The sequence below is a fragment of the Anomaloglossus baeobatrachus genome, chromosome 1 (genome assembly GCF_048569485.1).
Source record: "Anomaloglossus baeobatrachus isolate aAnoBae1 chromosome 1, aAnoBae1.hap1, whole genome shotgun sequence".
NCBI classification, from domain to species: domain Eukaryota; kingdom Metazoa; phylum Chordata; class Amphibia; order Anura; family Aromobatidae; genus Anomaloglossus; species Anomaloglossus baeobatrachus.
In genome coordinates, this window is record NC_134353.1 from 791,766,990 (window position 1) to 791,780,731 (window position 13,742).

Sequence of the window (13,742 nt, forward strand, 5' to 3'; positions counted from 1 at the left end):
GACTACCAAACAAAATTTTGCTCATTTTTTTTTACAGAACATATTGGTTTGTTTTTAGAACATTTATAGTTTTATTTTTTTTGTTTCCTTTTATTTAGGGTAAACAGCATAAATGTAATTTATATTTCTTTAGTATGTAATTGCACACATTTACACAAATTCAAAATTGTATTAGAATGGGCTCCTTGTTTTATCTCAGTCCATTTGATTGGATATAGGCAGTGATGGAGGTGGGCATCAGGAAGAACCTTTGTTGTCCCAGCAGAGTATTTGTGGGGTATTGTTTAATTTCTTTGCTTAATATTTGTCTTTCATTTATTTTTTAAATATACAGGACTTTACAAAAGTGTGGAAAAATGCTGTACAGTCTAAATTAATATTTGGTGGGACTCCCCTTTGCCTTTAAAACATCATTAATTCTTAGGTACACTTGCACATAATTTTGGAAGGAATTCGGAAGGGCAGCTGTTCTAAACATCTTGGAGAACCACAAATCGGTTGTGTATCTAGGCTTGCGCAAATCCTTCTGTCTCTTCATGTAATCCCAGACAGACTCAGGGATGTTGAGATCAGGACTCTGCGGAGTCCATAACATCCCTTCCAGGACTCCTTGTTCTTCTTTATGCTGGAGATAGTTCTTAATTACATTAGCTGTATGTTTGGGGTTGTTACCCTGCTGCAGAATGAATTCAATTTTGTGGCAATCATATGGTATTACATGATGCATAAGTAACTGCCTGTATTTCTCAGCATTGAGGATACGTATTAATTCTGATCAAATTTCCAACTCCATTTGTTGAAATGCAACCTCAAACATGCAAGGAACCTCCACTTTGCTTCACTGTTGGCTGCAGACACTCATAATTATAACTCCCTTCAGTGAACAAACTGCTTTCTGTTGCAGACAAAACTTTCAAATTTTGACTCAACAGTCCAGAGCACCTGCTGTCATTTTTCTGCACTCCATATTTTCATGTAGTTGAGACGCTTGCCGTTGATTCCATGTGGAAGGTATGACTTGTAGTCTGCAGTTCTAAAAACAACTTCTGGCCACACAGTTCCAAACAGTAAATGGGTATAGCTGGATCACAATGGTTGGTGGCAATTCTGAACTGATGGTACAGCTGGAGAAATGAAGGGTAACTGAAGCATGATGTGTCTTTCTTCTGCTACACCAAGTTTCCTTGGCCTAACATGACGTCTTCGGTTCGTAATATTGTCCATTTTTTTGGTGCTTCCTGAAAAGAGTTTCTACAACACATCTTGAAGCCCCAATCTGCTTTGAAATCCTTGCTGATTCAGTATAACTACCTTGTACCTTGTTGCTGTGCTCAGTCTTGCCCATCGACTATGACCTGTGATATGAAACTATCTTCTTCAATCTCACCTTTGTAACAAAGTTTGTCCTTCAACCAGATTTAAACCTTCAACACAGCTGTTTTTGTTTCAGTTAATGACTGACCTATATATGAAAACGATGTTCATTGTCACCTGTTTCATATACTTCGTTACTCAACCGTCTATAATCCTAAAAAATTCTTAACTTTGTGCAAGTGTACTTAGAAGAATTGAAGCTGTTTTGAAAGCAAAGGCTGACCCCACCGAATGTTGGTTTGAGTTAGATTTTTTTTTTGTTCATTCATTTTGCATTTTGTTAACTAATAAAAAAATAAACTAGTATCACTTCTAGTTTTGAATGTATTCTTGCTTTGCAGCATTTTTTCCACACATGTCTAAAACTTTTACGCAGTACTCTATGATCACAAAAAGGGATAAAATCCATGGCAGTAGGATTCTAGAGACGAGAACTTCAAATATTGAAGATATGTTGTTTTCCACCTTGAGACATCGTGGTCAAAATAATACCTAACATTGTATGAATATGCTAAAGCCAATCAATATTCAACATTTATTTTCCTAGAGCATTAGCATTGTACAGAGTGTCTACTTCAGTCACACAGCTCCTAAGTGACTTTTGCAGTAATGATGTAGCTACTGTTACAGACAAATAAATTTTCCATTTCTATGTAATTGCATCATTATTTCTTTAAAAAAAAATCACTAAGATGATTTAAATCTTTAAAAAGGAGTCCTATATTAAAATGGTACTTGTGAAGGTTCGATCTATTTCAATAAATGTGTATTTGTATCTGAATGCATTCTGCGCACAGAACAGCTTTTGTTAGCCTTTGGGAGGACACTGCGTAGCCACTCACAAATCCCTATTGATCATATCTATACTGTGTAGTGACTGACACATCAATCATGTACAGTATAACTGGCCTAATCTATAGAATACATTTCTGTCAGCCACTTAAATGACGAGATTAGATGTTTTACAAATTGGTAATAGCGCTCATGCTTTTCTTTGTGCTGCGATTTCCATCATATTATTTTATTTCCTATTTCAACCCTCATGATTGATGTGAACTATTGTTCATATCTTAGCTTGGAGCCAAGCTCTATTAGTATGGCATAGATGTCATGTGTTACTTAATGGAGTCAGCAGCAGGTTGTAAAGCTTGAAATAGACCAAAGTGAACAAGCAAAACACATAACTATAAAATTGTTTCTTACACATACTCTATGAATGAGTATACTACAATTCACTAGAGCAGAGGCGTAGTTTTGAACCTATAAGTCCCACCAACTAGGATGTATTATTCATAGCACTTGGCCCTATTAATGGGCAGTGGTATCTTTTTGGACCCTACTCAAATTCAAATGCCTTGATGCCTGAAACCTCTCAGGTTACGTTTCTGAATGAAATTGTCTTATGAAGTGTCGATCGATTTTCATTATATTTACTTGTTGCGTTCTTCATTTGTAATTATACAAAAAAAATTGAAGCAGCGACTGATGTAACATGCTGTGCTGAAATTAAAACTAGGCCTATACTGTATGCACAGCTTTATTTTTATGTATTAGGTCAGTCATGAGATCTTGTTTTTTGCATTCTTCAGCAGATGAATTCCCTGAAGCATTTGAAGTAATAATTAGTGAGAATTCTTTTGTTATTGTTTTTATTGGCATAAAAGAATAGGAGTTGGCAGGTTTTTATCGATATGGCCATGCATTTCATATGCAAACATGCCTCTCAGGATTTCTTTAAAATTCAAGTATTTAAAACCACACCCAACTTTGCCCAGATGTTTTCCCAAATCAAAAGGATTTTTTTTGTCTTTTTTAAGTAAATAAATAAATACATAAATTCCATGTGTATTTGGGTGTCTTAGTTTTCCATTTTAAAAAAAATGAACTCTTAAAAAGAGTACACGTTTTAACCTCTCTAGTCTCGAACATTTTACATATCCTCCTTTCTTTTCTTTTATGTTCATTACTGTCTAATTTCATTAACTACAACCATTTTTACCTAAATGTACCCAAATAAATCTGATCCACTAAAAGTACCAACTCCTAATTTCAAATCACTACATTGGACCGTTCTAAAATTTATTATCGACTGGCGCATCTACAGTGTGAAATATTTTTGTTTTCAACGTCCGATTGAACAATTTGTTTAAAAAGTGCTACTTTTTTGCATTGTCCTAAACACGAATTTGAATGGAGTCTACAGGATATGACTTGTAGACTCTGGCAGCTCCATTGATCAATTACTACTTTCCATAGAGAAAAGGGGAACTGGTGATACGACCTCACACACAAATACGCTAACACAGAAACATTAGGTGGGTACTGCAAAACATTTTGTTATTTTATTGTATATTTCATTTTGTTTTTATAATTTTTTATCTTTTAAACTTGGACAAACTGTAGATTTTGTAAATCTATGATACAAGTTGCCCTAAAACCGCTACTAATATCATTCACAAACCTATAGAAATTATATTAGTTAAGTTAAGGTTTTAGTCCCAAGGTACATTATGGGCTGGATTATCTAGGAAAAATCTTTATAAGAGCCCCCCAAAATTTAACAGGGGTCTAAAATTTACAGTGCATTAAGTTGAGTTACATTTGTTTTAAGATAAATAATTTGAATTGATGAAATAATTTGAATTGATTAAATAAAATTGTTTGTGAATGGCATATGTAACTTTTTTAGTGAATGTACATGTATTTTATGTTTATGGTAATTTTTTTCTATAAATTACTCTAGTCTAAAATAAATTTAAAATATAATTACCTTGCTTCTCCATGCTGAGCTTGATATGACGTTCTACTAAATTATCATGTATATGATATAGAAGTCTAAGGCACCGGAGCTTCCAATAAAGCCGATGTTTGATTTGTTTTGAAAAAGTCTGTATAAGGCTATGTGCCCACGCTACAGGATTTGCCGCGGATTTGCCGAAAATCTGCAGCAGCAGCACTTCCAAGCCATTTCAATGGCATTTTGGAAATGCTGTGCCCATGCTGCGGATTTTTCCGCGGCGGATTTGCCGCGGATTTTGATCCGGAAAAATCTGCAGCATGTCAATTGTTTGGTGCAGATTTTGTGCGGATTTTTGGTTTTGAATGGGGGAAAAAAAAAAAATGAAATCCGCATCAAAATCCGCGGCAAATCCGCGGTAAATCCGCGGTAAATTCGCGGCAAATCCGCGGGTGCGGATTTGCCGCGAAAGTCGCGGATTTTCAGGCAAAAAAATCCGCAGGGACATTCTAGCGTGGGCACATAGCCTTAGACTGATAAATTGCCACCTTTTTTTCTTTTTTTTTTTTTTTGCTGTTTTTTAATGAAGTTTTAAAAATTACTAGGTCTCATTGTGAATTTCAGTGCCTTGGACTTCTACTCAGCCTAAATAATCTCTCTTAACTTGTAAAAGTTGATTCACAGTGCAAATACTTTACCAAAACATAAATTAGTTTGATAAATGGATTCATTGTCAATGACAAATCTCATCTATAAGAGATTATCTTTCATGATTATTATTGTATATTACGAGCATTACATATATTTTAAAAAAAAAATACTAAAATGTATTCAATCTTTTTTTTATTTGTTAAATATGTTTTTATTTTATTCCCATACATAGGCAGACAAGGTCTGCTTTTTTCTAGTGAAAGGAAATAAAATGCTATTCTTCTGAACTGATTAGGGATGAAGAAATTAGATGTAATGTAACTGACTTCTGGAAATATCTAAGTGGCTCCCAAGAGTCATTTAGTCACTAAATACTTCAGATAACATAAAAAAACAACCCAAATAGTCAAGTGTCAATGAAAGGTCTCGGAGCAGCAGCCACTTGCCCTCTACTATAATTTATTTCTCCATTTGACTGGACATAGTCCAAATCTTGATCTACCAAAGCTGAAGTATAACACAAGATCATTTAACTTCTAATCTTAACAATTAAAACACCCACATAATCAATGTGTGTTTGTCTTTGTAGTATGCCGTGGCCATAGCTATCATTCAAACCAAAAATTTTGGATGGTATAGAAAATGGCTACCGGTAGCCATAATGATTTAGATCCATTTGGTCTAATTGTTATCTAACCTGTGTAGATTGTTCCTGTTTTGGTCAGCCTATTTAATATGCTAGGTCCATGTAATTGGTCATCAGAAGGGAAACATTTTCCGATTATATTTTACATGCCTACTAATCATAAGCAAGCGTTCCCACCATAGGTTGTTCCTCGTTCGAGCCTCGAGAATCTAAGTTTGAAAATGATAGAGTTTCCCTTTGACTTCCATTATACTCTCTCTTCGAGTCACATCAGAGAAACGAAATGCTCGATCGAGTTACAAACAGTGGTGAGCATGCCCCCCCATCACTAATGCTTACATATAAACATATTGCTCTGACCCACATTCTGTTGTCAGGAAATCCACTGTAATTCGACCCAAACCTTACAAAAAACTATTCAATGAAAAAGTTTTATTATAACACTGGGTTGCAACCATCCAGAAATTCTAGGAAAGTCAGTAAAAAGTAATCACTTTTTTGTCCTGTCCATAAAAAATTTAAGTAGTCCATGACTTTTTTTAAGCTAAAAAATGTATACAAATTATTTTGACTGTAATTGTCATCATTTTACAGTTTACAGTGAATTCTGCTGATATCTTCTTATCAGAATTATTGGCTGCAGACATGTATCACTTATAATCATAATGATTTATTATGGTTTTCCAATGTGGCCGTAAAAAATATTGTCTATGATATTATTGATAATATTGTCTGTGATTTTTTTTTCATAAGCTGTTGCATAAAACTAAAAAGTCAAGTTGGCAATCCTTCCATAACAACATAATTGTACAATGATTACTGTTAGAAACATATTTCATTAGAATGATAAAATTACTGTTAAAAACTTTTTTAAACATTTGCATTATTTTATTTTTTAAGTTTTTCTTACTTCTCATATGTAGTTATTTTATTACTCAATTCAATTTAGTTTATAGTTTTCTTCAGTTTTTAGTAAATGTAGACATTATTGTTATAACTCGTATACCAGTGAGTATATATCATGGCAACTATCGGAGGGTTGTGAAAGAAATGTCAGCAATCCATAAACAGTTTTCAACATAAAAATACCCTAAATATCGTACCACTAAAATTACAACTAGCAATTTCAATATAAGCATTATACTATTCATATCAATACACTGAATACAACCTTATGAGTTGAATGATTAAGTCCATATTTATTAATGAAATTTCAATAAAGACTGATTTGACATCCATAAACAATATATTGATGTCACCCGTCACTTTTTAAAAATGTAGAGGGATCACATAATGATTTCACTAATCCTTCTTAGTGATTTTTCCATATCAACCAATGAGATATTTACCTATGAAATCATACAGATTTCAGTCAAAACATATATGTACGTAGTATAATCTCCATTGATTAGAAATCATAAAAAACTATAAACATTTGTTGAATTAAAAGTTTTATAAGCAATTGCTTTTCTTAGAGTACTTTACAATTTATATGGATTGTACATATATATCACTTATATACAATAAAAAAAACCTGTTATTTAGTATTAATGTTATATTTATTCAAGTAGAGAATAACCTAATTAGATATAGCCCACTATAAACTCTGCACTAATTCTGACATAAAGGATTATTTTGACAATGTATGACAATTTGTATACTGCCCATTATTCATTACATTAATTACAATGCTGTCAGGATTAAATTTGGTACATGACATTCTCCCCAGGTCACTATTCTGACACTTGGAATAGTAAATGCTACTTTTTCTTTGGTTAATGAAACATGACAATATGACAGATTAATTTTCTCTGCTGTCTAGATGATTGGGAAACATATGTGTAGTTGTAGTTTGTTGCTTTTTTACCATTACCAAAAAATAGAGGTAGAAACGCGAAGTGAATATTGGTCCTCAACATTGACATGCATAATTGTACAATAAAGTTCATATTGACACTTTTATATATTTGCTTTAGATTCCAAATACTTAGAAAAGTATTGATTACTTGTAAGCACTTTGCAAAACAAATTATAATTGGTCATATTTCTGAATATATTTTACTAAGTGGACCTTCTTTTTTATTTATTGCAGGAATAATTCGTGAGAGTTATCTGAAAGGGCACGATCAACTTGTTCCTGTTACACTTTTGGCCATTGCTGTAATTCTAGCTTTTGTCATGGGTGCTGTCTTTTCTGGAATCATTGTGTACTGTATCTGTGACCATCGCAGGAGAGATGTGGATGTGGTCCAGAGGAAAGACAAAGACCTGAGTCATTCACGTAGAGGATCAATGGCAAGTGTTACCAAGTTAAGTGGTCTTTTCACTGATGGTCAGGGCAAGGAGCCTAAACCAGAGGCAATTCTTACACCACTAATGCATAATGGAAAACTTGCCACCCCAAATACAACGGCTAAGATGCTAATTAAGGCTGAACAACATCACCTTGATTTGGCAGCATTACCAACTCCTGAGTCCACACCAACTTTACAGCAGAAGAGAAAGCCCAGTAGGGGTAGCAGAGACTGGGAAAGAAACCAAAATATTATCAATGCCTGTACAAAAGACATGCCACCTATGCCATCACCAGTTATTCCCACTGATTTGCCTCTTCGTGCATCACCCAGCCACATTCCAAGTGTAGTTGTCCTGCCCATAACACAGCAAGGTTACCAACACGATTATGTTGATCAACCCAAACTAACAGAGGTGGCACAAATCTCTATTGAGAACCAGAACTCCACGCTAGAGTATAAAACTATTAAAGAGCATCTTGCCAGTAAAAGTCCTAATCATGGTGTCAACTTGGTGGACAGTTTAGATAGCATACCTCCAAAGGTACCACAAAGGGAGGCTTCATTAGGTCCTCCAAGTTCTTCAATGTCACAAAATGGAATGGGCAAGCGCATCGACATGCACGCTTCAGCATACAGTGTCGAGTACAAGAGAAATTATCCTACAAACTCACTCACAAGAACTCATCAGTCATCAACCCTCAAAAGAAACAATACTAATTCATCAAATTCTTCTCATCTCTCCAGACATCAGAGTTTTGGAAGAGGGGATAACCCTCCTCCTGCTCCACAAAGAGTAGACTCTATACATTTCAATGCTGCTCAAGGGCAGACAGTGACTCTTACTAGGCAACCTAGTATCAATGCCTATAACTCACTGCCCAGGTCAGGGGTGAAACGTACTCCCTCCTTAAAGCCAGATGTACCACCCAAACCTTCATTTTCATCATCTATTATGCCCAATGATGCATGTACATAATTGGAGCAGAAAGTTGGAATACCAGCTGAAAAGTTTTGCCATTTTGAGCCAGTGTACTGCAACTTCATCAATAAACTTCAATTTCCAAAAGGCTATTGTTAAGCTACGGACTCTTTGGAAAGGAAAGTGAGATATTTTCTTATGAAATTCTGTGATGTATGGTTTATGTTTGCAACTGCAGGACTTGCACACAATCTAAACAGTTTTCACTGTTATTGACTTTACCCCATAACATCACATCTCATGAGCCAAAAGCACAAAGTTGAATGTTGAACGTTACCTCCTGAAATTCCCCCTGGACTCTCAAGGTGGAGGGTAGAAGAGTAACAGACAACAAGAAGAACTAGACGCATGACTTCAGATGATCTAACTCATACTTAATAATGGCGGACGTTTACTACAAACAGATACTGTGAAATGCCCATCAGTGTTACAGCTGCTTGATTAGCAAATGGATAACAAACTGGGCACAGCTACTCTCGATTTCTGATACTCTTCTCTTTAATGAATAACATGTGACCAGATAACAATAGTAACTTCAATTATTTATTGTTCATTTTGTCTTTCCTAAGGAAATGACTGTCCTGCAAATCACCTTTTGAGCAGCTTTGTGGACAAAAATAAAGAAATAAATGACAATGAACTTATGATTCTTATTTAACATGACACTGCTAACTGGAGTAGTTGAGTTATTTTATTATTATTATTTTTTCCAATAAACTGTCAAAGGAAATAATTTCGAGCTGGCATTCTAAAGTTTGTGTTTGGATTATGTTTTACTCTTCATTTTCCATTCCTTCTTTTTCATCATCATTTTTCAAACAATCTAACTCTTTCAGATCCGGTAAGGGGTTTGTGACTTACTGGTTAAGAGTATCTTGGAAATCCATCTAGATCGGACAGGATTAAAAGGGGAATATTTATTTTTCATTCACAAGAAGAAATCACTGGCTGAGCCTTTGATTTTTTTTTCTTTACAAGCAAGGATCTAATTTTCATTTTTCTTCAAGTAGGAACTCTAAAATCCTCCTTGTGACTTATCTTGCACTTCTCTGCATATACCATTGCTGTCAACATTGCCTTGTCAGTAGTGACTTTTTATCTGTGAAGGCACTATTTTGTGTTGTGCCATCCTATGTCATGTTGCATGTAAGTCAACAACTAAAATCCACCAATGGTGTGAACTCGAGTAATCTGCCAGCTTTTGAACCATACAAAGACTGATCTCACAGGTTGTTTATGGGAAGACTCTTATCTATCTGTGAATAACCTTCTCTTCCACATGTAAATTTGTGCCTTACACCCTGAGTTTTGTGTACTTGTGAGTTGTAGTTCCTAAAAATTCTACTGACAGATAGTTGCAGATATTTATTTACCCATTTCCCCTATTTCCTGACCAGTGCTTGCAGTGCCTGTTGGATGTTTTGGAGGCTATAAAATGTTAGTTTGGAAAAGAATGTAGCGGTAATACAAAACTCCATCATCTCTTGTACAACACTGCAGCTGGTAATTCATGTGATCATTCTGGATGTGCCAATTTTGTCCTCAGTCCACCCTTGCGTCATGCTGCCAGTATGTCCACTATTGTGGGTGGCATTTTTACTCCCCTCAACCTTCTTCCTTCTACACTTTCATATCATTTCAGTATGGTGATATTATACATCAACTAATGTACTGTCTTCATGTCTGGTGTGCACACTGGATGTTATGCGGAATGTGACTAGCTGCCCTCCGTAAGAACCGTCCTAACCACACTCACAGTATATATATAAAGTCTGAAATGAAGTTAGATAGCTTAATGCGGGCTGGCTCCTGCTAAAATTGAATATTGCTAGAATAGGGTAACTCTGAAGGGACATTACATGGAAACTGAAATCCCTTTTGCAGATTTTTTTTTTTACTTTGATTAGTTCTTGAGTATATTAATATACTTTAATATCATCTAATTTTTAAGATTTTGTTTTGTTTATTTTATTTTATTTTTACCAGAGATAACATTTTTGTGTTGGTTTTTATACCTGATTTTTTTCTGATTTTATTTTTTAATTGCCTAAATTGAATTATTCTAAGATCGAGCAGGGTGGGATTTTTGGAAAATCAAGATGGTTTAGAACATTGTGTATAACAAGGGTGGTTGCATATCATTCCAAAACCTTCACTCGATTACTTTTTGTACTTTCTTTTTCCTGACATTCCCAAGTTTTGTATATCCATCAGGATGTGATGACTCTGTTTGCATCTGTCATTGTTTTCAGCATGTTATAGTCACTCTATTGGTATTAATGTTTTGTCTACTGGAATATGTTACTGATGATTCTCAATGCGTCTGAGATATATTTCTGTTCCTAGGCAATTTATTTACCCAGTTCTACTAGTGGGAGGTTATCTTTATACACCTTTGAAGCATTAGGGAAGACATAATGAGCAGGGAAAAAAACAAATTAATGTGATAATGTAGAAAAGACAGCAATTACTGTAATAAATGGAGAACATCATGGTTTCTTACAAACTATTAAATCAGAATGTGATAGTATAGTAAGTGTACATTAGAATAGGCTTGCATTGTAAAGACTTACATTGTTTTAAGAATCGTTGCGTTGCAAAATGTGTTACGGTGTTAGGGAACGTAGACATGGATTTCCCTGTAGTGCGCTGTAGAGCTCTCTTACAAAATCAAGAATAAGGTCAACAAGTCAGACCATAGATAAGAATCATTTGATACATATTTTACTGCAGCTTTTGAAAAATGTAACTTATCAGCTCCCTTATTATGGGATTTGTATAGCAGCTCATTTCTACCTGATGTGACATATTAGAATTTGACGTGCACAATACCTACTGTATATCAGATGCTTGTCTGGCAGCAATGTATTTTTCCACGTTCAATTGAAACTAGTAAATGTTCTTATGTATGATAGTCTCCTACTAGAATGGGATGTTAATGCAAATTAAGTAAGCTCCTCTGCTCCCTAAGACAGAATGTTGTCATTTAACAATATCTTGTGAGAATTTGGAACTGTCCATCAGAAAACAGGTTGCTGGGAGCTGCCCTTTGGGATCTCTACCAGTCATGGCAACAAAGTCCCAATCTAGTAATGATGCTACTGATCAGTGGGGGTCCCAGCAGATGAGTCTCCAGCAATAAGCCATTTATTAAGTGTTATGTGGATAGGGGATGAATGTGATTCAGAGGAAATTAAAAGCAGTAATGACATTCTCAATGGCCGTCATGATGAGTACAGAAAGTTGGACCTTAAAATGGTTGTCTGGGTGAAATTAAAAGTTTGCAGTCACTGTAGGTCATTGCAAGCTGCTGAATAGTGGCAGTTCACCGGACCCCATGTATGTGATTTGCTTATTTGAGATCACATGATGACTAATCTCAACCTGCTTCTCTCAAATCTCTTTTATCAAGAGAAACCAGGTGAGTCTAGTCACAGTAAATACAAGGGAATTGTGACATTGTGTGGATACGTACACATTCATGATTTTTCAGACTTTTTATTTTAGCCCAGACAACCCCATTAATACAATTTGTGTTCAGGGGGTGGATCAGTTATTTAATTATCTTTAAGATTAACCCCACCTACTTGTTATATTCTACTAAAGTGAAATACTAGATTAACATTATGGACAAAAAGAAGAACATAAAGTAATCTGTTAATACAAATTTTATATTTTGGTGAAATTATTTTGTTTACAACAAAATAATTAATTTTATTAAAATGATAGAGCATAATACTTTTCAGAGTTCTTGTGTTAAAGGGTTTGTCCAGTGAAACAAGCTATCATCTATCCATGGGATAGGTCAAAAGGTGCTGAGCAGGGGATGTTTAACCTCTGGCACCCAAACAGATTGACAGATCTAGCATTTTCTTTTATCCCCAATGAAGAACTTTTATCCCATTACAAAATGGCACTACAGGCCAGATGCCCGACTGATGAGCAATTCATTCTCTATGGATCTGATGGAGATAGTTGAGTGCAGCATTTGGTAGCCCCCTATTTAATGATTGGATCAGCAGTCGGGTGTCAGGCCTGCCATGACATTTTATAACAGGGATAAAAATTCTCTGTCTGGGATAAAAATGTATTGTTCTGCAGATAAAGGTCCAAACAATCTGACTCCTCCTCTACCTTGTGGAACAGAGATGACTTGTTTTCTCCGGACGACCCCTTTTAGTAAAGCTTACACTGATGGAAACAGTTGAGCGCACATTTTATTTTTACACACTTGACTTTAATTTTTACCTTGGTTGTATGTCTTTGTATTTATTTTAATCAGGTTTTACCCTGTTTTGCATAAACCTATGTGTGCCTTTGCAATCCACCCTTGCTATACACCGAGTGATAGAACAAATTCAGACTCCTAATTGTGTATTGTTGTAAGATATTGTGATGTCACCAAATTTTTTCTTCATCTTCATATCCCTTAACATCTGATACACAAATTAATGTATGTTGTACAAAAAATGAAAAAAAAAAAACACAAAAAAACTTTATTACATAAAGTAATAAAAAAGACTGTTCTAAATTTGGTTGTGGCTTATGTGTAATCTGTTAAATTACTTTTCAGAAAAATATGTCAACAAGATTGGCAAAAGAGAAAGGATGTTGGCTTTATACGATTATGAGGCAGAAGAACTATACAATAGTTAGCTTTAAAATCATCAGTAACAAATTTCTCGCATTGTTCATGAGTTCATTTTGCTTTTATAAGAATAATTCATATATAATACTTCTATAACTATATCTCCGTGGAGTGCCTTAACCCCTTAATGACCTATGATATATATTTTCTTAATAGGCAAGGTTGACAACTTGACTTTTTATTTCTTTTGGATGCTTATGAAAAAATCATGGACAGACAATATTTTTTTACAGACACATTTTAAACCCATAATAAATCATTATGATAATAAGTGATACATGTCTACAGCGTATAATTCTGATATGGAGACAGCAGCTGCATCTGCTGTAAACTGTAAAATGATGATAATTACACTTAAAAAAATCTGTATAAGTTTCTTAAGCTTCCAAAAAATCACAGACTCCTTAAAT

The 13,742-nt window shown here is 34.7% G+C and overlaps 1 protein-coding gene across 7 annotated transcripts in view; it reads left to right on the top strand.

Moving 5' to 3' along the window:
* Nucleotides 1-13,742, top strand: part of SEMA6A (semaphorin 6A) — a 327,645-nt gene that overhangs the window by 251,500 nt on the left and 62,403 nt on the right. For 3 of the 7 annotated variants that reach the window (XM_075324982.1, XM_075324983.1, XM_075324985.1), the window contains one exon: nt 7,501-13,219. The exons of the other annotated variants lie outside the window; for them this stretch is intronic. In XM_075324982.1, the coding sequence (XP_075181097.1) occupies nt 7,501-8,681 (1,181 nt within the window). In that variant the 3' untranslated portion in view covers nt 8,682-13,219. Of the gene's footprint in view, nt 1-7,500; nt 13,220-13,742 lie in introns of those variants that run through there. 7 annotated transcript variants of the gene reach the window in all.